General features: G+C 36.8%; 1 protein-coding gene across 5 annotated transcripts in view; it reads left to right on the top strand.

Moving 5' to 3' along the window:
* Liprin-alpha (PTPRF interacting protein alpha) overlaps positions 1-27,886 on the top strand; it is a 202,353-nt gene that overhangs the window by 143,808 nt on the left and 30,659 nt on the right. For 3 of the 5 annotated variants that reach the window (XM_071658085.1, XM_071658084.1, XM_071658082.1), the window contains one exon: positions 23,978-24,071. In XM_071658085.1, the coding sequence (XP_071514186.1) occupies positions 23,978-24,071 (94 nt within the window). Of the gene's footprint in view, positions 1-4,450; positions 4,523-23,920; positions 24,072-27,886 lie in introns of all 5 variants that reach the window. The other 2 variants (XM_071658081.1, XM_071658080.1) reach the window with 2 other exon arrangements.

The raw sequence follows: 27,886 nt of genomic DNA on the forward strand, positions 1-27,886 counted from the left end.
ATGATTTTCTCCTTAGGGAACACTGAAGTAGAGCTAAAGTGATTTTATGTTGGGGACAGTATCAAATGCTTTGTTGATTTTTTTATACCTATTTGTCATTTGTTGATGTTTATTGCCATAATGCTGTGTGGAAGTTGGGTTGTTATTGTTTGAAGCAATCTTGGATATGTAATGTAAAGTCTTTGTATCATATTGTAGTAGAGTGATTGGGTCTAAACCCGTGTTATGTTGTTGTAGAGTAATTGGGTCTAAAGGCATGTTGTATAAGTGAAATTGGGATATTTTGCTTGATTCTACAGTGGATCAGTTTTCAGAAAGTTTGATATTGAAGACAGAATTGAGAAAGGTTGTTAGGAGGAGGGGGCTGTGGATGGTTTGAAGGGTTTTATGATTGACACTATGTTGACAGGTTACCAGGTATTGGGAATTTTGTTTATAGAATGATTAGATATTTTGCTAGGGCCTTTTGCAGGAGAGCTTTTCAAGGTTTTAATTGCACTGCATGGGTCAGTGAAAGTGAGGGGTGGATGAGATGTTGCTTCAGGATGGATTTAGTGAAGGATTTTCGTGACTTTCCTGTTTAGTGGTGAGGTTGGTTTGTGGCTGATTTTTGATAGTGCTTGTGCTTTCAGTGGATGAATATCTTTGGATTGGATTAGAAGTGCATCATGTTTGGGGGCAAGTTTGGTGTGGGAGGTAAGGATCTTCTTTAAAATGTGCCAAAGTTGATTGCTGTGAATTTTTGTTATTTTGAGTAGGGAGTGCCAGTTTGCTAATAGATTTTCATTGATTAGGTTGTTGATGATTTTGTTCAGAGTCTTGATTTGTTCTTTGACCAGCATATCATACACTTGTCTCTGTGGAGATTTCAGTGCCCACCATTTCACTTGGCTCAACACACACACTCAAGATCCTAAGATGAACTATCCTTAAAGTAATTGGATCCATTCAATATCCTCAGATTATACAAACAGCTAACTGGACTCCCAGTGCACCACTTCCTAGAGCTAATATTTTTGGACATCACCTGCTCATCAGCATTACACACATTGACAACTTAGAGCATACTTTACGAATTGTCCATGGACCACTTGCCATGTTTGTATCTTACACTTGATTAGCTTTGCACAACATACATGTTAGTGGGATAAATGTTTCCAAAAAGCAAAAAGATACTGGGTCATCAAGCCAAGTTACAACAAACAGTCAGCAATGCTTTGGGGTATGAGCTTGTTTGTTTAAGACAAGTTAATGCTGTGATGATCAGTTTTGGCAAGTTATACTAAAACAAGATGGACGTACAGCTGAAATGGATGTAGGCTGCACCATGCAACATTGACAGCATTGCTAGCGTGCTGCATATACTTGAGTAATGGTTGATCTTATGTATCGGGTGACGCAAGCTTTTAGCCAAAAATGCCCTTAATTTTTATTTATCCTCTGTAATTTGACCCTAGCTTTTAAAGGGTATCAAAAACATGAGAATTAAGGGACTGGTTATTATTCTCATAGTAAATATTGTGGTAAGAAAGTGATGTTTTTACAATTTCGTAGCATTTTTTATGCTTCCTTTGTAAGCTCACATTACTCGTAGTGAAGGACTATATAAAATGGATGGCTATGTCATAGGCAAAATTTTCAAGGAGTTTCCTGTCTTGACCACGTAATAAATTTTATGACAGGCACAGTGTCAGACTCGAAAACTACAAACCACAAATGCTTGTACCAACAGCATCTTAGCTCTACCTCGCTTTTATATAATCTGACTGTTCTGAATCTTCTATTTCATTTCTGTATTGCCCCAGAAGATGTGTTGTACATGAAAGTTAACTCGGGATATCATTTTTTTTATTTTTCCTTGTGGTCATCAGCATATACTAGATCATGTGCATCACTGTAACATTACTGCAGCATAGTGATGAAAATAATCTTTAATCTTTTAAGAAGTATTTTTTGTCCTCTACTTTCACTGTAATAACTTCTTGAAGGTTTGTATATGTTTCAGCACAATGTACTTAAAAAAGTGTTGGAGTAATGCCTAAGTGTCAAGTGGGTTGCCACAGTTTATTATTTAATGTTTATTTTACCTACACCAAAATATTGATTACTAGTTATTACTACATTTTATCGTATATGACATATCTTGTTAAAGTCAGTGTTATTCACCGATAATTCTTTTGTAAGAACAAAACTATAAAAGTCTGTAAAATTACTAAACACACTAACCTGATGCAGTACTGTCAGAGTCAAGCCGATGCTGGCAACTTTTCCTCCACTTTTACAAGAGAACCACTTCCTGCCTCATCTTGGTCAGCTTTTGTTGCTTAAAGAGTTAGGGCCTATAAAATCAATTCTCCACATAATCCAAAGATAGATCATCATTGTCAAATAGAGGTACATAGTCCATCTGCCTGGTCCTTAAGATTTAGCCAAAAGCAGCTCTCAGTCCTTCCTAGAAAACTCGTGAATGTACTATCATTGACATGGCTGGAGGATGACTGACTGTGAGAAGAAATTATGACATACTGCCACCTCAGCCACCACCCAGGCTTGGTGTGTGGTTTTGAAATTTAAGCTTGAAGCTTGTTGCCTAGATATCCATCCAGAAGCTTACTCCAGCTTGTATGAATATCCATCTGGAAATGTTAAGGGATTAAGTGAATATTCTAATTCAAATTGTAGTAATACAGAGTGCTGTCATACTGGTTTTTATACGAACATTGACAAGGTGTTGTGAGAGTCCATGCCCAAGAATGGAATGGAATGGAAGTTTTGGATGTCACCATTCATGGATGGTGCAGCAGAAATATTGAGTTCTAAAAGGCTTGTTGAAAGGAAAAAATCTAATATGAATGCAGATAAAGGCAAGGTAAGTATGTTTGAGGAAGATAAGTAGAAATGTTTGATATAGTTGATTAGAGGGTAGATAGAAAGGTCACAAATATGTTGGGAGTATATTCAGCAAGACAGATGTATTGAGAAGAGAAATGTAAAATGAGTTTAAAAAGCAGAGATATTGTCTTATTTGATGAATAGTAATGGTGGGAAAATTGAGAACCACCATGTGACTAGGTTAGAAATTCTTTTGCAGTCTGCACCATTCTATATTAGTGAAGTATGTCTTAAAGGGTAGAGTTCATATAGCTATGATTTATTTTTTATGAAGTGGATGTTGAGTGAGGATATAGATTGGATGGATTCAGGGAAGAAGATATTTCAAGGACAAAAAACACAATGAGTGATGAATGTATGGATATACAGGGAGTGAGATGACAGAAAAATGGATGTGCTGTGGAGGAAAACTAAATGTTTCAAGATAACAGGATAAAGGAATAAACTCTTATCGAAGAGTTTTGTGTAATTATTGAAATTTGCTTTGCAATCTCTCTGCCATATGATAGACACAGGTATGTAGGATGTAAACAGTTGAAATTATAATAGTGCTCTGGAAATGAATTAAGGCAGTATTAGTCACTCTGGTAATGAACTAAGGCAGTGTTAGTTATTACCCTTTATAAAAGTATTTATGATAAAAAAGAAAATGATGTTGACAGTATTCTAGAATCAGATGTCTTTTTTACCTTCATTCAAAGTAGGGTAATGAGCTAAATTATGGTATGTAGCTGTTCCTTAAGGTATCAAAAACTCATGAACAGTGTTTGAAACACCAAAAGAATTCTACATGCTAGCTTGGCCTTTACATAATTGAAGGACGGATCACTTCTTACACAGAGAAAAAAGTAATGCATGAAAGAAATGAGGACTGCTTCATCAAATGGATGAAATTGGAAAAGTTATGAAAGTATGGAAATGTGAAATCAGATATTTAGTATTTAGGAGGAATAAAAGAAATAGAAGTAAGAAGTTACAGAATGTATTGTTGACTACTTAGTGGGGCTGCAGTATGAATGAATCCAAAGATAAACATTAATAGAAATAGACCATCTGGTCTGTTGCCTGTGGGACTAAAGAAGGAATTATGATAATGATTACATTATTGACAATTGATACATGTAATGTTAGAGAACAGTGTCTGATAGTCATAGAGGACGGTGCATCTCTAATTCTGACAGTAGATATGAGGTATTACATCTTAGAAATAAATTTATGCTGATAATGTGATTATGTGTTTGTCATTGATTTAGGCTTTGCCCACATTTTGTTTAGAAAGTGGTTAATGGAATACAGAGGAACCTGAAGAGTTGTTAGCATTTTAAATATATTTTACAGTAGTTGGTTTTATTGAAATTGGTTTATTTGTGAGTGTGGAATCATCTGATCTTGTTTGTCTCTAAATGTATTTTTATGTATTGAGTGAGTTAACTAACATGCGTGTACTTATGTACATTGATTGATGCGTGCATGCTCTGTAACATCACATGCATTTAGGAGACTAGCTTCATCATTATGTTATCACTACTAACCCACTGGTGGGCTGGTATCTCCACAGACCCAGTGTTGCTACCCCTGGTCAGGCCCGCAACCCATCAAACTGCAGTCTTCTCTCCAGCCCCATGCTCAGGTTATTCATCATAGTCTGTGGCCACCCTTTCTACACTCACTAACACTTAACTGTGCCAATAGTGTGGCATGCACAGAAACACTCACCCACATATTACATCATGCCCTTACTCACAGCACTTGCATATATTTGTCACACAAATCCCAGGCTGAGGCAATACGTTAGCAGTAGTTCATCTACCTTTTAGGTAGTACTTATTATTAGTTATATTGGAACAGTAGTGAAAGTTTACATATCATGTTAACTCATAAATGTGTACAGTGTAAATGAATATGTTGTTGTAGTAGTAGTTTACTTGGCATTTGTCCGCTTTTGAAAAAAAAAAATAGTACATCCAGTCTTTTGCATCTCTAAATTTTCTAAAGTTGGAAGTATTCTATTTTGTAGTGAATTATGAATTCAAAATGAAGATAATATAGCTTATTAGAATAATTAAGTAAATGCTGTTAGAAATAGAACTCTATAAAAAGTTTCAGTAAATAGTTTACTCGTTCTTTGAATGTAATGTGATACAGTAAACCCTCGAAGTAACGTGTCCCAATGTAACGGATTTTGGATTTGATAGACCAGACTAATAATAATACAGTACATTGATTGATAAGGATTTGAAAAATTACTTACCTTCTGTTAAAGTGCCTACATATTCTCCCTATGAATTTAATGGTACTCTCTGACCCCTACTTTCATTAGCCCTCTTTTTCAACCCCTGCCGCTTTCTTTCATACATCTCCTAATCATTTTTACTCTTACCTTGAAGTACTTTCCAAAAGCCTTTCTTTCCTTTTCTGCTAGATACTTTTCTTCTTCAACTACACTTCAACTAGAGGTTGCATTCGATTTAACGGACTTTAGGCATTAATGGACACCCCTTCCCCCTATTAGTCCGTTAAATCGAGGGTTTACTGTATTCTGTTTTACTTTTGCTTCTCTCAAAACTCCTTTTATTAGTATTGAGTTTTAGAATTTACTGTAGATTCTCACTCATTTCTAACCTTTTATATTTTCTCATCTCAGTTGCATGATTGGCTTAATGTAAGTACGAGAAAATCAATAACAGGCAGAACATTGTCAGATAAGAAATTCATGTTAAGTAAGATCAGGAAACCATAACTTTCTACCATTGAGTCAAGCATGCATCATCTTAATTAGCTTTTTTTTTTATGATTAAGTTGATGTGAGTAATAGTGTATGAAAACTTTATTTCTGCTACTTGAAGCACATGCTCCTTTATTGGATCTGATTTCATGGACATTCAGGGTTGATTTCTCATATTGATAACATGTTAAAGTACATAGTAAAATTTGGGCAGTTGAGTTAGCTTCCATAAGTTTGTTGTGGAGTAAGATGTATATTGAGAGGAATGAGGAAACTTGGGAGAGAACCATATGAATGAATAAAGGGTTCATTGATAAAGAGAAAGATTTAGAAAGAAAAGTGTATTGCTAATTAGAAAGAATGTCAGAAATAGAATATCCAAGAAAGGTAAATGATTACAGTTGCAAGAGAAGCCAGCAGTTATGATGAAAGGATTGAGTGAGGGAGTATATGAATAACCGGTTTGTTGGTTTAGAAGAGTGTTGATATCTCAGACATCAAACTTTTTTGGTTTAGAAGATTGTGTGGAGGTCTGCAGACATATTATTTGGATAAGTGATGTGCTTAAGCTACCTTGCTTTACCATAGAAAATGGTAGATAGAATCTAGTTAATTGAAGATCAACTTGTCTCTTAACTGTTTTATTATGGGCCAAGTTCAGTACAGCCTTTATCAATTTACTAGAAAAGATTTGTTTCTTCATAGAAAAATGCCTTCTAATATGAAAGAATAAATGTATTTTTTTCATGCATAGTTTTAGGAATGGTTATCAGCAAGAAACTTCCAGTCAAAAGTATTTTGTTTTGAATTTTGATCATATACAGTACCTATTTTTCCTTTTCCTGTACACCTTTTTTAGGTGGCAGCCTTATAGTTTATCCCAGCTCTGAATTTGTCATTTGGTAAAATAATTGGCTTTGTTAATGCATAGTAGTTAATACCCTTCATCCTGTCCCTCCTGTGGATGAAGTTCACTTCTTTTGGGTGATGAGTGCAGAACACGACTAATGCATTGTAGTGCCCTTTATGCACATCTTCCACATTCTTTTATGATTATATTATTATTATTATTATTATTGTATGGGAGGGTATTGATTGAGAGGGTGAAGGCATGTACAGAGCATCAGATTGGGGAAGAGCAGTGTGGTTTCAGAAGTGGTAGAGGATGTGTGAATCAGGTGTTTGCTTTGAAGAATGTATGTGAGAAATACTTAGAAAAGCAAATGGATTTGTATGTAGCATTTATGGATCTGGAGAAGGCATATGATAGAGTTGATAGAGATGCTCTGTGGAAGGTATTAAGAATATATGGTGTGGGAAGCAAGTTGTTAGAAGCAGTGACAAGTTTTTATCGAGGATGTAAGGCATGTGTACGTGTAGGAAGAGAGGAAAGTGATTGGTTCTCAGTGAATGTAGGTTTGCGGCAGGGGTGTGTGATGTCTCCATGGTTGTTTAATTTGTTTATGGATGGGGTTGTTAGGGAGGTGAATGCAAGAGTTTTGGAAAGAGGGGCAAGGATGAAGTCTGTTGGGGATGAGAGAGCTTGGGAAGTGAGTCAGTTGTTGTTCGCTGATGATACAGCGCTGGTGGCTGATTCATAGTGAGAAACTGCAGAAGCTGGTGACTGAGTTTGGTAAAGTGTGTGAAAGAAGAAAGTTAAGAGTAAATGTGAATAAGAGCAAGGTTATTAGGTACAGTAGGGTTGAGGGTCAAGTCAATTGGGAGGTGAGTTTGAATGGAGAAAAACTGGAGGAAGTGAAGTGTTTTAGATATCTGGGAGTGGATCTGGCAGCGGATGGAACCATGGAAGCGGAAGTGGATCATAGGGTGGGGGAGGGGGCGAAAATTCTGTGAGCCTTGAAGAATGTGTGGAAGTCGAGAACATTATCTCGGAAAGCAAAAATGGGTATGTTTGAAGGAATAGTGGTTCCAACAATGTTGTATTTATCTCGGAAAGCAAAAATGGGTATGTTTGAAGGAATAGTGGTTCCAACAATGTTGTATGGTTGCGAGGCGTGGACTATGGATAGAATTGTGCGTAGGAGGATGGATGTGCTGGAAATGAGATGTTTGAGGACAATGTGTGGTGTGAGGTGGTTTGATCGAGTAAGTAACGTAAGGGTAAGAGAGATGTGTGGAAATAAAAAGAGCGTGGTTGAGAGAGCAGAAGAGGGTGTTTTGAAATGGTTTGGTCACATGGAGAGAATGAGTGAGGAAAGATTGACCAAGAGGATATATGTGTCGGAGGTGGAGGGAACGAGAAGAGGGAGACCAAATTGGAGGTGGAAAGATGGAGTGAAAAAGATTTTGTGTGATTGGGGCCTGAACATGCAGGAGGGTGAAAGGAGGGCAAGGAATAGAGTGAATTGGAGCGATGTGGTGTACCGGGGTTGACGTGCTGTCAGTGGATTGAATCAAGGCATGTGAAGCGTCTGGGGTAAACCATGGAAAGCTGTGTAGGTATGTATATTTGCGTGTGTGGACGTATGTATATACATGTGTATGGGGGTGGGTTGGGCCATTTCTTTCGTCTGTTTCCTTGCGCTACCTCGCAAACGTGGGAGACAGCGACAAAGCAAAAGAAAAAAAAAAAAAAAATTATTATTATTATTATTATTATATTTATTATATATGGTGTGGGAGGCAAGTTGTTAGAAGCAGTGAAAAGTTTTTATCGAGGATGTAAGGCATGTGTACGTGTAGGAAGAGAGGAAAGTAATTGGTTCTCAGTGAATGTTGGTTTGCGGCAGGGGTGTGTGATGTCTCCATGGTTGTTTAATTTGTTTATGGATGGGGTTGTTAGGGAGGTGAATGCAAAAGTTTTGGAAAGAGGGGCAAGTATGAAGTCTGTTGTGGATGAGAGAGCTTGCACTAGATATTACACAATTCATCATCTGTGGCATCAAAAAGAAGCAGATAGAAATATACAAGCTTCTTCGAGAACGTATTATGCACATATACCTCATCCAGGAAACCAGACCTACACCCAGATCCTTTCTGCTTCCTTTCTTTAATTACACAACCCGAGAGTAAGACAGACAACATAGAGAAGGAGGAGGACTCATGACAAATATACCACAACATTTCTTTAGCAGACTGTGCTCCCAAGCACAATCATTGACAACATTTTTGAAATACAACCCTTAAAAGTAAAACTACACAACGCTTCTTTTTCCTTTTCTTTCTTGTTCACCACTTTCTACTTTAGTAAGTTAGTGCCAGAAACAGACAAAAGTCCTCATTTGCTCACATCCATTCTCTAGCTTTCATGTGTAATTCAGCAATACCAAAGCCCTCTGTGCACAACCAGACCCCATGGATTCCCCAGGTTGCTTCATAGACCTTGGTTCAGTCCATTGACAGGATGTTACCCACTGTATACCACATTTCTCCAGTTCACTCTATCCTTTGCACACTTTTCACCCTCATGCATGTTCATGACCTTTTTCGCTCCATCCTCCCACCTCCAATTTGGTCTCCCATTCTCTGTGTCCCCCTCCACTTCCATTTCCACTCCCAGGTATCTAAAACATTTCTATTCTTCCAAGATTTCTCCACTCAAACTCACACCCCAGCTAAACTGTCTCTCTACACTGCTAAAGCTCATAACCTTGCTCTTATTCACATGTGCTCCCACCTTCCTCCTCTCACACTCTCCTAAGCTCTGGCACCAACTTCTGCAGTTTCTCACTTTTATCTGCCACCAGTGTTGTGTCATCAGCAAACAACAGCTGACCTACATCTGAGACCTCCTCAGTCCCTTCAGACTGCATGCCTTCCCTGCTTTCCAAAACCTTTGCATTAACTCCCTCAGCATCCCATCCGAAGACAAATTAAACAGCCACGTTAACGTTATGTACCCCTGTAACAGACCCACTTTCACTTGGAACCTTTCACCCTTCTCTATACTCACACACATGCCTTACTCGCTTAAAACTCCTCAATGTTTCTGATAGCCTTTCTCCTACTCTATATATCCATAACATATTCAACAAAGCACTTCTATCAACCCTATCATGTACTTTCTTCACATCATATATATCATGTACAAAATCTTGTGTTTTTTAAATATTCTTCACACATTTTCTTCAGTGTAAAGACCTGATCCACACATACTCTACCTTTCCTGAAACCACATTGTTCCTACCACTTACTAAAGCATAATCAACACATACATTCCTACTACTACCTACCTTTCCAGATACTCTCCCCAACAGCAGAACCAAACCAACATGCCCAACACCGATATAGATGGAAATTTCAATGCCCAACATCATGCATAACTCAACATTCACACCCAAGATCCCCAAGATGAACTACTCATAAACCAAGTGCATGCTTTCAATATCTTCACCATATGCAACTAGCCAACCAAACTCCAAATCCACCATCTCCAGTAGCCAGCATTCTTGGACATTAATTTTTGCACACCAGCATTGCACTCAAAGACCACCTGGAGCACACTGCATGAACTTTCCTCAGACCACTTACCCATTCTGATAAATCTGAATCTAAGGTTTCTTTTTGTGACAATCACTCAATTTCTTATCTTTGTGGTGGCTCGACAGTAAAAACACGTTATTATTTTTCTTGGCCTTATACGACACTAGTTGTACCCCTAGGCGAAGACATTTACAAACAGCATGTGAACTGCAGAGTCTATCCCTAGGCTGTCTTCTATTTCATGTAGCTGGGTTATCAAAGTGTAATGCTCTGCGAATCTCTTCAAATCTGTTGACTACCATGGTTTTGGAAAATGTAGGAGAGCCAAATGAAGGATTCCACAACTGCCTTTACTTGATTTTTGCTTTTGTAGACTCCTCTTAGAATACACAAGCCTACATAAGCATGAAGTTCATCAAGTGTCAATAGTTTCCAGTTGTTGTTTGTCTGTTTTCCTTGCCTGTCTGTTTCGTTCATAATAGTAGTCATCATACTGTTGTCGAAGACAAGGTCAAAAGCGGAAGTTGAATCTTGAGTTATTCTACTGGCAGCATATGAATTGATTCCAGTGCGTGTTGTTAAAACATTCAGTGAAGCCATACGACTTTGTGTGGATGGAGCTGTCAAACATTACTTATCTCCTGATGTTGCATACATAGACTATTCTGGCAGAACTTGAGATCATAGCAGTAACATCTGTTTGACAGTTGTCACCAGTTATACCGTCATCTGTATCAGAACTGTCAACAGAAGTGTCTCCAGGAGGAGGTATAAATTTGTTATAACTTATTTCATCCCTAATTTGTTCGTTGATCAGTTTTTTCAGCCAAGACATGTGAGAGGTACAGCAGCATAACATGAAACTGCCAGAAGTTACTTTAGTACTGATGCAAACCTTGCCGCAAGACCTAGCACTTGCTTATTAAACGCGTTCAATATGCGCATTGTTCTAGATATTCGATACATGCTATGTCCTGGAATAAGACATTTATATATTGCATACATAAATGTTTTGTTTATTAGAGCATTTCCAGTGGAATATATTCCTGCATTATTACAGCAATTATATATTTTGCACTGCTCATATTTAGAAGATAATGCTCATATATTTCAAATAACTTAGGGTCAGTTAGACCCCAGTCATGCATTGCTGGTGAATTGGTCCATAACACGCCAAATCAAAATTGTTTAGAGTTACAAAGGCATTCACTGAAAGAGAATGATAAATTATGAAGTCACAAGGTGCGAATCTGCTTCAAGCACACAAGTGAAAAATATTGAATGTTTTGGCACTGCTGGTGTCAGTATAACCGTTTTGCATCCTTGGGTTAAAGGTTTGTTAGTAGATGCAATAATTATCAAAAATAGAAATGAAAATCATTAAAATATAACCAAATTCCAGTACAATATTTTTGTATTCTTTTGTATATCAACTGGGACTCTATTAACATTTTGTTTGGCATTTTTTTTTGCTTGGTATTGGATATTTTAAAATCTTTTGCATTTATTGATATCTGTTAACAGTAGTGAGTATGTAACATGAAGATGCAGCCAAAATTCTGTTAGTTTTTATAGTTTTTACATTTTCAGTCATATACTCTTATGTCTGCCAGTGCAGTTAATGTTAACAAACGAAGATCTATGGCTGCATAGAGAAAGTGCATGAATACATATTTATGATGTTATTGATAATAAGCAGAAAGAGAATGCTTGTAGTGCATAAAAGGAGTGAAAAACAAGAACAAAATGTGGTTAAAAATGATGAGAGTTATGCGATAGATACAAGTCACTTGATATATTACTGGTGGTAAAATAACTCCTAAATGAGAAAATTATTATATGAAAGTGATGATAACTACATCATTTTCATTTATATAGTTATATAGTTACCGAAGTGATTTTCAAAGTGATAAACATAAAACAGGTAAATAATGTGTTTTATTCAATGATGATATATCTGCCACCCCAGCACAAAGCGGGGGTGCTCTGGAACTTTAACATATTTACAGATATTGATTTTCTTGTATGACTGATTGGCTGTAAAAGTTTGCATTTGAATTGCCTTTATGTAATAATCTGTCTATACAGTGTGTGAGAGGGTTCTGCAGACTGTATAAAGAATAGACATTTGTGTCTTGGTGGAAGGTAAAAGAAAATTAATAGCATTTACAGATAATTGGAATATGCAACAGTTAGGCAGCACTGAACATAAAAGCAGGGTATATTGGGTTCCTATTGGGGAGAAAGGTCATGAGGATGTTTTACTCCCTTTTGTCCATTGACAATAATGCAACCTTTTTGAAGGTGAATTCTTGCTTGTGCTCCAGAATGTGAAACATTGCTGGTGGGACAAAAGTTGGGAAAGTTATGCGAACTTGAATACTTCAGCTATATAATTATATTTAGGAAACTAGGTTAGAGCTGTAAATATGGAGAATTTTTAGATAAATAGATTCATCTCTTCAGAAGATAAAAATGGATGTTTGAAACTGGAATTTTGTCTAAGTTTGCAAAAAATGGGAAAAATTATTTCAGATTTGATCAAACCATATATGAGTCCACAGATATGAGTAGATGAAATGAATTAAGAAATGGGTATGGTATGTGGAAAATGAATTGCCGAAGGTATGGGTAAATTAGAGTGAAATTAGGCTTGTGGAAGTAAATTATGTTCAATGAAATGCATTGGATTTATGATTTAATGAGTAGAGATAAAAACATTTAGGATGTTTATGAATAAGATATGGATAGATATATAGGACAGATCATTAAATCAGTATAGACTTAATGAAAAATGTTTCCAGAGCAGGCTTTTTGTGTTCATTCTTGATGTTGAAATTAAACTAAGAGGTTTATTAAATGAAACTGGATAATGCAACACATTAGTAAGCCTTGGTTATTTATGGAATTATTTTTGAAGAAACAATTTGCCTTTTTCATATATGTATATCTTCTCTCATGCTGTGTGCACATAAGAGTACCACTTGTGTTAAAAGTTTGTGGCATATTTTCCTACTTCAGTTTCTCCTGTAGAGACTGCTCTTCTACTTCTGTAGATTTGATTGTTGGATTTTACTTTTACTGGTTTTTTTTTGTTTTGTTTTTTTTGCTTATGCTCTTCTTCCATTACTTTTCTGTCTTCTGTACTTACTGAGGCTGCTCTCAGTGTTTCTAGCCATGTTTCTTATATTGCAAGCAGTTTGTCATTCCTTTCATATGCGATAACCATCGGTTTAAAGGTTTTTCACAAGTCATTGAGAATTGCCTATTTGGTTGGCAGAGTGTAAATTTATGATGATGGCTTGTAAATACAATGTTTAGGAAAATTTCTGTGACCAACTCTGCCTGTGATGCAAGAAATGGCATTTGCATTATAGATGATCTGAGAATGCTAATGGATGGCTATAGTTGTCTCATTTTATATGATGTGTACAACTAAGTAGAATGAACTTGCTTGCTTTTTTCCTAAATTTGATTATTTACTCAATATCTGTTTATGATACTACAAAACCTTTATGTTTGTATGAATTTTTTTCAAGTTGGTGTGATGTCATGAATTATTACTTATTTGCATTATTTTGAGTGCCCTGTGAGGATTGTAGCTTTGGTAAGAAGGCTCAGTGTGTATAATTGATGCTGAAAGTGAGGAATTACTCTCCCTGCTAATGTATTTCCTCTGGAATTAGACACCATGAGGCTGAAAGCAAGTGGGTGTATGATTCAGCCTATTTGCCAGTAACTTACTATTGGGTCTGAGAACTTAAGGCTACTCTTGGCCTGTCTTTCCCCATCCTTTCTTCAGGTTAATTATTCCAAGTGGCTGTTTTTATTCCTTAGAGCCATAATTAGGGATTCCATTTTTGAAGATAAGCCAATTTAAGTATACTGTAATACAGTTTTGAATGGGAAAAGAAATTTGAGCTTTCAGCATATTCAGTTCCTGTATTTGCAAAGTTTTCTTGCAGCAAGCTTTCTGTTAGTCTGAGCTCAGCACCCTCGTTAAAAGACTAACAAGATTGTCAAAAGCATGAATTTTTGTAAAACTGAATGTCTTGGTTTTGTTAGTTTTGCTCTGCATTGATTGATATCCTGTGGGTACTGTTAGTGTGAATCCTTTTAGATGGTATAGATAATAATCTGTAATTGTTGTATGTCGGCATAGGCATTAAACATTTTGAAAATAGACATGAAAATCATAGGTGGACTGAGTGTATTGAATCATAGCATGATGACCAAACCAGGTTGATAGACTCTGATCTGTAAGTATAGTACATACATTGATGTGAGCTTATAGTACATATGTAGATGTGAACTGTTTACAGCGTTTTAATTTAGTTATAGAAAACCTAAGTTCTGTAAACAAAGATTCATGCAAATTGTGTTGAGAGAGGAAGTCTGCTGCTTTCTCCTTGTAGTTTGAATATATTCTTGCTAGAGTTTCCCTTATACTGAGGAAGAATTAGATACATATCTTCTCTGTTTTAATATTACACCACTATTGTGAGATTAGGTGCTTTAGTGACTGCAGTTATAACTCTATGTTTTTAAGAAGGGAAAATATTTCCCTGTCTGGATTTAAGTATTTTGACCTAGAAATCTGTATTGGCTGCTTGTATCAAAGCAACTTTTTTCTTTTACCATAAAGTGTCCATTGTTACAGACAATGGAAATATATACTTTCTGAAGAATGAGGACTCTGGATTTGGGTAATTATATACTTTATTTGCACTTTTTTTTTTAAGCTGTTAGAAATAGAGAAAAATGGACAAATTAGTTGGTCTTTAAGTTTTTACTAATGGTTATTACTCATAGGTCAGACTTGGACAGCACCAGTCTCAATTTTTTAAGTGGTTTCATGTTTATGGTTGTTATCTCATAAAGTAGTTACTGAAAATTTTATGGTTATCACAACTTTTTGGGACAGCAGATTTCTAAAAGTCATCTCCCATGGATAGCAGAATTTTGACTTATCTGAAATGCTACAAAAGCAAGTATTATTAGCCATTTAAACAGTTTCACATAGATATTTAAACCTCAGTGCATTGCAAAAGCCTTTAACCCCTTAACATTTGTTGTAGTAGTTGTATGTGTTCAGCATGGCTACTACAGTTATACTTTTACATATTGCCACTTCCTGCCCTCATTTTAATTTATAGGCGCTTTCTTTTTTTTGGTATGCAGATGCCTTATATAACTAACTATAATTAGCTGTCGGTTACTGCTTTCTGCATCCTTGCCATGCACCCATGCATGCTCAACCAGCTATTTAGTGATTGTTTTGGGGCACTAATGATAGCAATTTTATTCTGGTGGATGTTCATCATTTTGATTAAAAAAAAAAAGAAAAGTTATCTCAGGATGTAAAGAAAATAGAAGAGTTGAATATATTCAATAACAGGTAATAGCAGGCATATATGCAAATGGTTCACATCATTTTACAATGAAAAACTGAACTATGTATGAAACTGTGAATGATGTGCATGCAGGTATCTGAAAATTATGTAATGAAATGTGATGAAGAGGTGATATATTTGAAAATTAGATTAATAGCACATTTGCAGAAACTCTGAGGTGAGTAGTAAAACCTTTTACATAATCATGATCTATTATTTCCTAGGTATCTTATTACAAAGAACCTCCAAAATGTGGTGTGGTTTTATTATGAAATGTAAACAAATACAAGTCAGTAACATAAACAAAACATGTTGGGAGTTGAGTACCAAATTTATGATATAATCTGCCACATCAGCAGATACACAGCCAGAGCATCACTGCCTTGTGTGTGTACAGTACCAAATAGGATGTTTGTTTTGATTTTTTTTTCCTATCAATTGACAAGACTAATGAATTTTTTTATTTTTTGATAAACCCTCAAACTGGGGTTCCCCTAAATTTTGGGGGCTTTGTAGTTTGTGCCACCTGCCATTTAACCCAAGTATGCACCCAACAACCCCAATGCATGATTCTCCCTCTAACTTGACTCCCTGTGCTTGGAGATTGAGTCTTTCTTTGATACTTGTGTTCTGATGACATACTTTAACTTACCTTTCTGACCAAGGATCCACTTCACTGTGGCCTTTTCAATGCTTAGGAAGCTGACCACATCCACCAGGCAACACCACAAGTCATGATTGCTTCATGGACATGGAGAGGCTTGTGATATGTTGAATTGTTGTGTTTAATATTGGCAAGGTGGATGGTTTCTAGGACGTAGATAAGAAAGCATAACTTGTACATGCCTGGGGAGTGTAGTTGTAGGTGGATGTGCATCCTCCACTGAAACAATCCAACAATCACTGTTTAAGATATGGCTTTCATGCATCAGGTTATATATGTGGAACTGTTAATCACCCATGGTAGAGATGTTATATGTTTGATAGCATGATGTGGTATTGGGAGAAGAGTGATGCAACTTTTGCTTACTCCTTTGGTTTAGTGATATATTTACTGTTTCTTGTTCTGGTTGATATTATTCCCCTATCAGTGACTAACCATGGATCATAAGAGTTTCTTAGCATTTTCTACAAATTATCCTTGTTGAGAAGGAGAAAAAAAATGTAAGTGAGATTTTCAAATGTAATGGTAGAGCCAAATTCACCATTTTTTATGGTTGTTAATATGCTCCAACACATTTATTTATGTGTGAAATGTTACTGTATTCTTTCTTTTTTGTTTAATTCAGTCTTAGTCTGCTTTACTGGTGACCATACAGCTCAGCATTATTCAAGCTTACTTGAATAAACATTTTCATCAGTAATTGTTTGTCTCATTTTGAAAATCTCAGTATCATTCCGCTCATTACTTATTTGATTTGAAAGTTCTGTCTCTGCATTATGTTCCTTAAGTTCAAGCTTTTCACATATGATAACCAATCTTTTGACGTTTGCTTGACTATATTTTTTCCTGTAGGGCCTCTCTATTAGGTGCTGAAATAGTGTTTATTGCCCCTTGACATTTGTTTAGATTTTTCCTCATTAAATTCCACTAAGTTCTCATTAAGTTAGTGCATTTTACTTCTGTGGTTTACATAGAAATAGACACAGTTACTTTTACACTCCCAAGGTACTGATTCCTTCTCAGTCAAGGTACTAAACGACCCTTGTGTTGAATAGCAGTTTCATTCCTTTATGTGATTTCTTCTTTCATTTTCATTTAGATAGTGTTAGAAAGTGATATGTCCTCACTGTGAATACATTTTGGAATTTTGTATTTAGTTCTCTACATATTTCCCTTTTTAATTCAAGACCCCTTCCCCAGAGAACTTAATTCAGATTTTATGTTTCGTAAGCAATAGGATGTTTCAAGTGAATTTATTGAATGGTTTTAGAGAAATTTCTTTTCCTACTCTTAGAATTTTCTCTTCTGTTTAAATCTGCTTTGATGATTTCATTGAAGTTCTTACAGATTTGTTCTTTAATGTTACTGTGAAATTTTGTGTTCTGGCTTATGTTCTCAGAGAAATATTTCATCATTGCAGAAGTTTCCCCTTGAGGTTTGGACTTCCCCTGATTCCTCTGTTATTTCTTTTACATACTGAAATCCATGCACTGCATGATTGTTTTCCACCTTTTCGTTTTTGTTTTTTTTTTTTTTTTTTTTTTTTTTTTTTTCCAAAAGAAGGAACAGAGGGGGCCAGGTGAGGATATTCCAAAAAAGGCCCAGTCCTCTGTTCTTACCGCTACCTCGCTAACGCGGGAAATGGCGAATAGTTTAAAAGAAAAAGAAAGAACATCAAGTACTAATGATATATCAGCCCTGCTGTTTTCTCAGACATTGGTATAGGAAATTGTCCTGGAAATATTTAGATAATATGCCTTTGTGTTTCTAATCTTGCATGGGTCCATGAGTTCCCAATCAATTTCCTTTCAGTAAGATTCCACATAATTGGTGTTTTTCTGTCACTGAGCAGAGCTTGTCTCAGTGCCCTTGCACCACTTTGATTGTGCGTTTATTATATTTATTGAATGCATGATATGTTTATGTGAAAATTGATGTGTTGGCATGCATATGTGCTTGTATTTTAGTCCAGGCTTTCATAGCTTATGTTGCATTTTCTGCTAATTATGATTGCTCTGGTTTTTTAAACTTAGGTCTATCAGACTCCTGAATAATCTTTGAACCAATATCTTTTTTTTTTTTGTGTGTGTGTTTAAATCCTCCCAGAAGGATTTAGATCTGTAATAACTTTCAAGATTGTGTTATTTTACTGCAGGTACAATTACAGTGCTGAGCATTTCTTCCAGTGTGGATGCTAAAATGAATTTCTGGCTGAAGATGGTACCTTAAGAGAAAGTAATAGAGTCAGATTTACTTCTGATAAATGATGCTTCTCTGCACAGATTTTTTTATTGTGGTGTTTTCCCATTCAGGTCCTTTGATATTCCTCAGCTCCCTTTTAATTATTCTAATAATTCCCTTATATTTAGCAGTATCAGGATTATTATTGAGTGGACTTCACTTACAAGGTTAGATATTAAGTGTTGTATTTTTTCTGGTTGATGCTATTTTAGATAATTTTTTTATGTTGTAATGAATATGAAAAGCATTCCAGGAAACAGTGCATCAAGCACCATGACCAGAATTGAGTTATTTTTGGTACATAATCCCCCAACCATCAATGCTCTTTCCTGTGGGTGATGAAAATTGTGAGTTATTGTGCTGTAAATAGGGTTTGAAGCCTTAGAACAAAGTTTCACACTCTGTTGACACTTCTCAACCATTGCAATTACTCGATGTTTAAAGCACCAGCCAGTCAGGATATGTTTACCTCTGTTGAACCTCTCATGATGCACAGGATCCTTTTGTATTGTGCTCAGTTGTGATCCTAGACACAAAAATACATCTTTTTTGTTACTATTTCGTTTCTTTTGAAGAGGCCATAACTTTTGAATTTAATATTGTTATTTTGTATATTTCATTATAAGGTGAGGTTTTTCTTTATTATATTTATTATACTTGATTGCTGTTTCCCACGTCAGCGAGGTAGCGCCAAGACACAGACAAAGAAAGGCCCATCCACTCATATACACATATATACATAAACGCCCATACATGCACATATACACATCAACATATACTCATATACATGCATATACATATCAACATATACTCATATGCATGCATATACATATATACACATGTACATATTCATACTTGCTTGGTTTCGCCCAGGAATGGATGAAGGCAAGCAAGTATGAATATGTCCATGCATATATATGTCTGTATGTGGATATTTATATGTTGATATATGGGCTTTTATGTACATGTATGTACGTGTATATGAGTGGATGGGCCCTTCTTCGTCTGTTTCCTGGCACTACCTCGCTGACATGGGAAACAGCAATTATGTATAATGAATATATATATATATATATATGTGTATATATATATATGTGTATATATATATATATATATATATATATATATATATATATATATATATATATATATATATATATATATATATATATATCTTTCTTTCTTTCAAACTATTCGCCATTTCCCGCATTAGCGAGGTAGCGTTAAGAACAGAGGACTGGGCCTTGAGGGAATACCCTCACCTGGCCCAATTCTCTGTTCCTTCTTTTGGAAAAAAAAAAAAAAAATATATATATATATATATATATATATATATATATATATATATATATATATATATATATATATATATATACACACACACATATATATATATATATATTCATTATACATAATTGCTGTTTCCCATGTCAGCGAGGTAGTGCCAGGAAACAGACGAAGAAGGGCCCATCCACTCATATACACGTACATACATCTACATAAAAGCCCATATATCAACATATAAATACCCACATACAGACATATATATGCATGGACATATTCGTACATATTATCCCTGGGGATAGGGGAGAAAGAATACTTCCCACGCATTCCTCACGTGTCGTAGAAGGCGACTAAAGGGGACGGGAGTGGGGGGGGGGGGGCAGAAACCCTCCCCTCCTTGTATTTTAACTTTCTAAAAGGGGAAACAGAAGAAGGAGTTACGTGAAGAGTGCTCATCCTCCTCAAAGGCTCAGATTGGGGTGTCTAAATGTGTGTGGATGTAACCAAGATGAGAAAAAAGGAGAGATAGGTAGTATGTTTGAGGAAAGGAACCTTGATGTTTTGGCTCTGAGTGAAACGAAGCTAAAGGGTAAAGGGGAAGAGTGGTTTCGGAATGTCTTGGGAGTAAAGCCAGGGGTAAGTGAGAGGACAAGAGCAAGGGAAGGAGTAGCACTACTCCTGAATCAGGAGTTGTGGGAGTATGTGATAGAGTGTAAGAAAGTAAATTCTAGATTGATATGGGTAAAACTGAAAGTTGATGGAGAGAGATGGGTGATTATTGGTGCATATGCACCTGGGCATGAGAAGAAAGATCATGAGAGGCAAGTGTTTTGGGAGCAGCTGAATGAGTGTGTTAGTGGTTTTGATGCACAAGACCGGGTTTTAGTGATGGGTGATTTGAATGCAAAGGTGAGTAATGTGGCAGTTTAGGGAATAATTGGTATACATGGAGTGTTCAGTGTTGTAAATGGAAATGGTGAAGAGCTTGTGGATTTATGTGCTGAAAAAGGACTGGTGATTGGGAATACCTGGATTAAAAAGCGAGATATACATAAGTATACGTATATAAGTAGGAGAGATGGCCAGATAGCGTTATTGGATTACATTTTAATTGATAGACGCACGAAAGAGAGAAGACTTTTGGATGTTAATGTGCTGAGAGGTGCAACTGGAGGGATGTCTGATCATTATCTTGTGGAGGCGAAGGTGAAGATTTGTGGGGGTTTTCAGAAAAGAAGAGAGAATGTTGGGGTGAAGAGAGTGGTGAGAGTAAGTGAGCTTGGGAAGGAGACTTGTGTGAGGAAGTACCAGGAGAGACTGAGAACAGAATGGAAAAAGGTGAGAACAAAGGAGGTAAGGGGAGTGGGGAAGGAATGGGATGTATTTAGGGAAGCAGTGATGGCTTGTGCAAAAGATGCTTGTGGCATGAGAAGCATGGGAGATGGGTTGATTAGAAAAGGTAGTGAGTGGTGGAATGAAGAAGTAAGATTATTAGTGAAAGAGAAGAGAGAGGCATTTGAACGATTTTTGCAGGGAAAAAATGCAAATGAGTGGGAGAGGTATAAAAGAAAGAGGCAGGAGGTCAAGAGAAAGGTGCAAGAGGTGAAAAAGAGGGCAAATGAGAGTTGGGGTGAGAGAGTATCATTAAATTATAGGGAGAGTAAAAAGATGTTTTGGAAGGAGGTAAATAAAGTGCGTAAGACAAGGGAGCAAATGGGAACTTCAGTGAAGGGGGCTAATGGGGAGGTGATAACAAGTAGTGGTGATGTGAGAAGGAGATGGAGTGAGTATTTTGAAGGTTTGTTGAATGTGTTTGATGATAGAGTGGCAGATATAGGGTGTTTTGGTCGAGGTGGTGTGCAAAGTGAGAGGGTTAGGGAAAATGGTTTGGTAGATAGAGAAGAGATAGTAAAAGCTTTACGGAAGATGAAAGCCGGCAAAGCAGCAGGTTTGGATGGTATTGCAGTGGAATCTATAAAAAAAGGGGTGACTGTATTGTTGACTGGTTGGTAAGGTTATTTAATGTATGTATGATTCATGGTGAGGTGCCTGAGGATTGGCGGAATGCTTGCATAGTGCCGTAGTACAAAGGCAAAGGGGATAAGAGTGAATGCTCAAATTACAGAGGTATAAGTTTGTTGAGTATCCCTGGTAAATTATATGGGAGGGTATTGATTGAGAGGGTGAAGGCATGTACAGAGCATCAGATTGGGGAAGAGCAGTGTGGTTTCAGAAGTGGTAGAGGATGTGTGGATCAGGTGTTTACTTTGAAGAATGTATGTGAGAAATACTTAGAAAAACAAATGGATTTGTATGTAGCATTTATGGATCTGGAGAAGGCATATGATAGAGTTGATAGAGATGCTCTTTGGAAGGTTTTAAGAATATATGGTGTGGGAAGCAAATTGTTAGAAGCAGTGACAAGTTTTTATCGAGGATGTAAGGCATGTGTACGTGTAGGAAGAGAGGAAAGTGATTGGTTCTCAGTGAATGTAGGTTTGCGGCAGGGGTGTGTGATATCTCCATGGTTGTTTAATTTGTTTATGGATGGGGTTGTTAGGGAGGTGAATGCAAGAGTTTTGGAAAGAGGGGCAAGTATGCAGTCTGTTGAGGATGAGAGAGCTTGGGAAGTGAGTCATTTGTTGTTCGCTGATGATACAGTGCTGGTGGCTGATTCATGTAAGGAACTGCAGAAACTGGTGACTGAGTTTGGTAAAGTGTGTGAAAGAAGAAAGTTAAGAGTAGATGTGAATAAGAGCAAGGTTATTAGGTACAGTAGGGTTGAGGGTCAAGTTAATTGGGAGGTAAGTTTGAAGGGAGAAAAACTGGAGGAAGTAAAGTGTTTTAGATATCTGGGAGTGGATCTGGCAGCGGATGGAACCATGGAAGCGGAAGTGAATCATATGGTGGGGGAGGGGGCGAAAATTCTGGGAGCCTTGAAGAATGTTTGGAAGTCGAGAACATTATCTCGGAAAGCAAAAATGGGTATGTTTGAAGGAATAGTGGTTCCAACAATGTTGTATGGTTGCGAGGCGTGGGCTATGGATAGAGTTGTGCACAGGAGGGTGGATGTGCTGGAAATGAGATGTTTGAGGACAATATGTGGTGTGAGGTGGTTTGAGCGAGTAAGTAATGTAAGGGTGAGAGAGATGTGTGGAAATAAAAAGAGTGTGGTTGAGAGAGCAGAAGAGGGTGTATTAAAATGGTTTGGGGACATGGAGAGAATGAGTGAGGAAAGATTAACCAAGAGGATATATGTGTCGGAGGTGGAGGGAACGAGGAGAAGTGGGAGACCAAATTGGAGGTGGAAAGATGGAGTGAAAAAGATTTTGAGTGATCGGGGCCTGAACATGCAGGAGGGTGAAAGGCGTGCAAGGAATAGAGTGAATTAGAACGATGTGGTATACTGGGGTTGACGTGCTGTCAGTGGATTGAATCAGGGCATGTGAAGCGTCTGGGGTAAACCATGGAAAGCTGTGTAGGTATGTATATTTGCGTGTGTGGACGTATGTATATACATGTGTATGGGGGTGGGTTGGGCCATTTCTTTCGTCTGTTTCCTTGCGCTACCTCGCAAACGCTGGAGACAGCGGCAAAAGAAAAAATATATATATATATATATATATATATATATATATATATATATATATATATATATTTGTGTTTGTGCGTGTGTGTGTGTGTGTGTCGCATTTAGAACACTGTGTCTTGTCATGCTTCATGTGCAGTCATTATCCCCCATTTTGGCTTTCTGTTCACATCATGGACAGTTAGTAAAGGGATATGAATGTACTCAGAGGGATGAGAATTTTTTCTCATATTAAGTGCACTATTATTTTTGAGACCTCCTTCACAGTGATCTCTTACTTTCAAGTTCATTGGTATTCCACATCATAAAGTCTGAAGTGGTGTGTTGTGAACTGCATTGCTGATGGCCAAATATTACTCACATAAAGTGGGTTATTTGCAAAAGGGGTGGTTTTTGCTCATTTTGTGTGTGAACTATTTGTATTGAGCCTTAATGTTTCTACAGTCCTCATAGGTCCCCATAATGGGCACAAATAAGCAATAGATCAATGGTATGTATTAGCTTGGAGATTTTTTTCCTTTCCTCTTTCAAAGTAAGTTTTTTTATTCCTCAATGTTGCACTTTTTTTTTTTTTTTTGTGTGTGTGTGTGTGTGTGTGTGTGTATATAAGGTTGCACCATGGTCTTAATGTAAGGTTGGGGTTTGTAAAAAATTTATTATACTGAACATGCCTTTTGTGGGGACCCCAGAGGTGCAGGTGGTGAGTCCTCTCACTCTACACCTTCCCCCCTCTCTTCCCACCACAGTAGTCAAGACTCCCTTCACAAGAGCGTCATCAATCAGCCGAAGAAAAAAGGCATCAAGTCATCTATAGGACGTTTCTTCAGTAAAAAAGATAAGGTTTGTAATATTTTTGGTACTTCTTTTGTTGTAAAACAGCCATGTTTGATTATTTACAGTATATTTATTAATGAAACACACACACACACACACACACACACACACACACACACACTTATCAGAATTAAGGTAGCATTACAGGGAAAGGCTAGAGGCTTTAGATTTGTCCACCTTGGAAGAATTAAGGGTGACCTGATCACAGCCTTCAAGTTTTTAAAACAGATCAGTGACATGAGCAGTGAACAGTTCTAGTAGAGTTATAGGGATGGAGTAACTAGAGGATATAACATGAAATTAAGTAAGAATCTTAGCAAAAAGGATGTACAAGAAAGGTGGATGAATGGAACAGAATGACATAGGACATGGTTAAAGCATACATACTTTTGAGAAGTACAATAGTAGAGGCAATTCAAGCGATGGGGTCCTACAATTATAAAATTCCCTCCATGTATAGTACAGATAGTTAATTGATTACAAATAGGTAATTATACATACATGCACACGCATGACTTTAAGAAGTTGTATGATAGTAAAGAATGTCCAAGAGATGGGGCTCTGCGTGTTTAAAACTCCCCCCATACATTACAAGTAGTTGATTACACAAACGCGCGCACACACACACACACACACACACACACACACACACACACAGTTTGTAGAAACAGAAACCAGAGGACATAGCATGAACTGTAGTAAGAAACTTCTTAAAAATTGTGTAAAGAAATACTTTTATGATATAAGAAAAGTGGATGAATGGAGCAGAAAGACAAAGCACATGATCAATACAGACAGCACACATAAGTAAGAGGTTGTATGATAATAGAGAATGTCAAGAGAAGGGCCCACAAATTTGAAGCTCTCTCCCCATGCAGTTGAATTAGGTAATGACAAATAAGCGATTACACAGAAAGGCAACATGCCATAGAGGTGGAAAAGGGCAAGCATCATATCTGTCTATAAGAAAGGAGATTGGGAGGAGTTGATGTACAAAAGACTGACTCCAAGGTGAGAGTGGTTTGTAAGTTACTGGAAAAGTTAATCAGAAAGCATATGGATAACTTTTTACAAAGGAGAAATTACCAATAAGGGAAATCATGTCCACCTCATTGCTTATTTGCTTATTACAAGTGTTGCCAGCATTAACCTTATCAGTGGGAAACAGTGGTATGTTACCATCTCTGTTCCCAGCAGTGATATAGCAAGCATGATTGTGAATGCATCACAACATTACTGTTAACAATGGAACCAACACATTATCAGTATTGCTTTCATTAGATCCACATGATAATAAAATTTATAATGTTGTCAGTAACTTTATGGAATAATGATGGCATCATTGTTACACACACTGCAAGTCTGCACAAGCTGGTGTCCACATTTCTGCAGACCATGTTCCAAACAATGTTAAGTTTGTGTGGCCCCACCTTGAGAGTGGTGAATGAATGGAATGAGATGACTGAGGATATGGTTAATGCAGACAGCATACATAAGTTTATGATGTACAATAGTATAGTTTAGTATTAAGATGTATGATAGTATGGTATATAGATAGTCTCGTAATTCTGTACTTATAGAAAGCATGACTTCATAGAGAAAAAGTATATTTTCCTGAAAAACGAAGGAAAAAGCTTTAATTATTTTGACTACTGTACACTGTTTCCAACTCCAAGGAACACTGGAAGGATCTACAATGATAAGCTATTTCTTCTTTTATTTATATTCTCCATAGACATAGTATATGGGTAATAGTCTCATTAGGGTGAAATCTGTGCGTGATGGGAAGTGCTAGGAGCAACTTTTAGCTTCAGACATGAAATATATTGGCCAGTGAACAATGGAAACTTACAATATTTACCAGTTAGTTATGAAAAGTTGTGCAGTGCCTTCAGCAGATGAAGCGCACCAACTTACAGTAGGCTAACTTACCTTACAATGTTCTTGCAGTAGTCTGTGTCAAAGTTCTTAGCTCAGGCTAATTTATCATATCATAGATGGTATTATGGTACCCATAGTTCTATAAAAAATACCAGTAATAAGAACCTTTTTGATATTTCACCCTTAACTTATAAAATTGTGGAATATGTTGTGATATTTCCGTTCTCCGTCTCAGGACAAGATCATTTCTTTTCATCTTTTGTGCCAACCATGGCTTGCCTTGAAATCTGTGATGCCTAATTTCATTGCTAGTGTCTTAGCAAAGATTCCAATTGAGCCTCAGAAAACACCATATCCTATCTGTTGGTTTTCACTGACATTTATTTTATTTATTTTGCTTTGTCGCTGTCTCCCGCGTTTGCGAGGTAGCGCAAGGAAACAGACGAAAGAAATGGCCAAACCCACCCCCATACGCATGTATATACATACACGTCCACACACACAAATATACATACCTATACATCTCAATGTACACGTATATATACACACGCAGACACATACATATGTACCCATGCACACAATTCACACAGTCTGCCTTTATTCATTCCCATCGCCACCTCGCCACACATAGAATACCGTCCCCCTCCCCCGTCATGTGTGCAGGGGTAGCGCTAGGAAAAGACAACAAAGGCCTCATTCGTTCACACTCAGTCTCTAGCTGTCATGCAATAATGCCCAAAACCACAGCTCCCTTTCCACATCCAGGCCCCACACAGCTTTCCATGGTTTACCCCAGCGCAACCATACAACATTGTTGGAACCACTATTCCTTCAAACATACCCATTTTTGCTTTCCGAGATAATGTTCTCGACTTCCACACATTCTTCAAGGCTCCCAGGATTTTCGCCCCCTCCCCCACCCTATGATTCACTACCGCTTCCATGGTTCCATCCGCTGCCAGATCCACTCCCAGATATCTAAAACACTTCACTGACATACTTTGTTATTTCAACTTCCAGCTGTGACCACTTGTTACTCTTTCCTCTGTTAGCTCATTTGTTTTTCAGCATATGCTTATGTTGTGCAGAGAGCATTCTATGGTCTCTAAAAAATTTTCAGATGCCTTAAATTACCTTGCTGTTGCACAGTTGTTAGTTTTTTCTATATATCCAGTCATTCGGTACGTAAACTTCGCTGTGAACTTTTTCTTGTTGAATCCATGTTGAAGAGAATATGGATCAAGCATCTTTTTCTTTTTTTTAGCAGGATAGTCATGTAAATACCCATACTGGTATTTGTTTGATGTCTTATGTATTTTCAAAAATGAGTACTTGTGAATTTAAAGTACTGTAACATTGTATTATACACAAACTCATCATATTTCTGGAAAATAAGAAGCAAGACAATAAGAGTATAAACACAATTTAGATGTACGGTAATATTAAAGGCTGCTTAGAAAGGTCCGATCCAAAGTCAAATCCTCCATGACTAGGCTCTGCTGTATCAGGTAGGCAGTACGTGTTTTCCAAATTGTTTTCAGTTAAAGAACCGTACATTGCAAGTATATTTTACCTTAGCTGTTCCTGAATGAATATATTCTCAGAAATGAATATTATTTTTTGCTGAAACATGATGTATTTCAGTGTGAAATAGGATGAAATACATGACTAAAACAGAAAACTTTACCTAACCTTCCAATGTTCCAGAGATATTCCTCTTTTTTAATAGTTTTCAGTTAAGATACTATTATTTACAATGATATTCTATTCATGCTGTGCTTGATATAATACATTCTCGGAAATGTAATATTTTTGCTGAAATGACGTATGTATTACAGAGGAAAGTGGGACAAAATGATGACAAAAATAATCAACTTGCTCTCATTTGTTCAAAACATGTTACCATAATCACTTTTCAAATTATTTTCAGTTAAAAAACT

The sequence above is a fragment of the Panulirus ornatus genome, chromosome 65 (genome assembly GCF_036320965.1).
Source record: "Panulirus ornatus isolate Po-2019 chromosome 65, ASM3632096v1, whole genome shotgun sequence".
In the NCBI taxonomy this organism is placed as follows: Eukaryota; Metazoa; Arthropoda; class Malacostraca; order Decapoda; family Palinuridae; genus Panulirus; species Panulirus ornatus.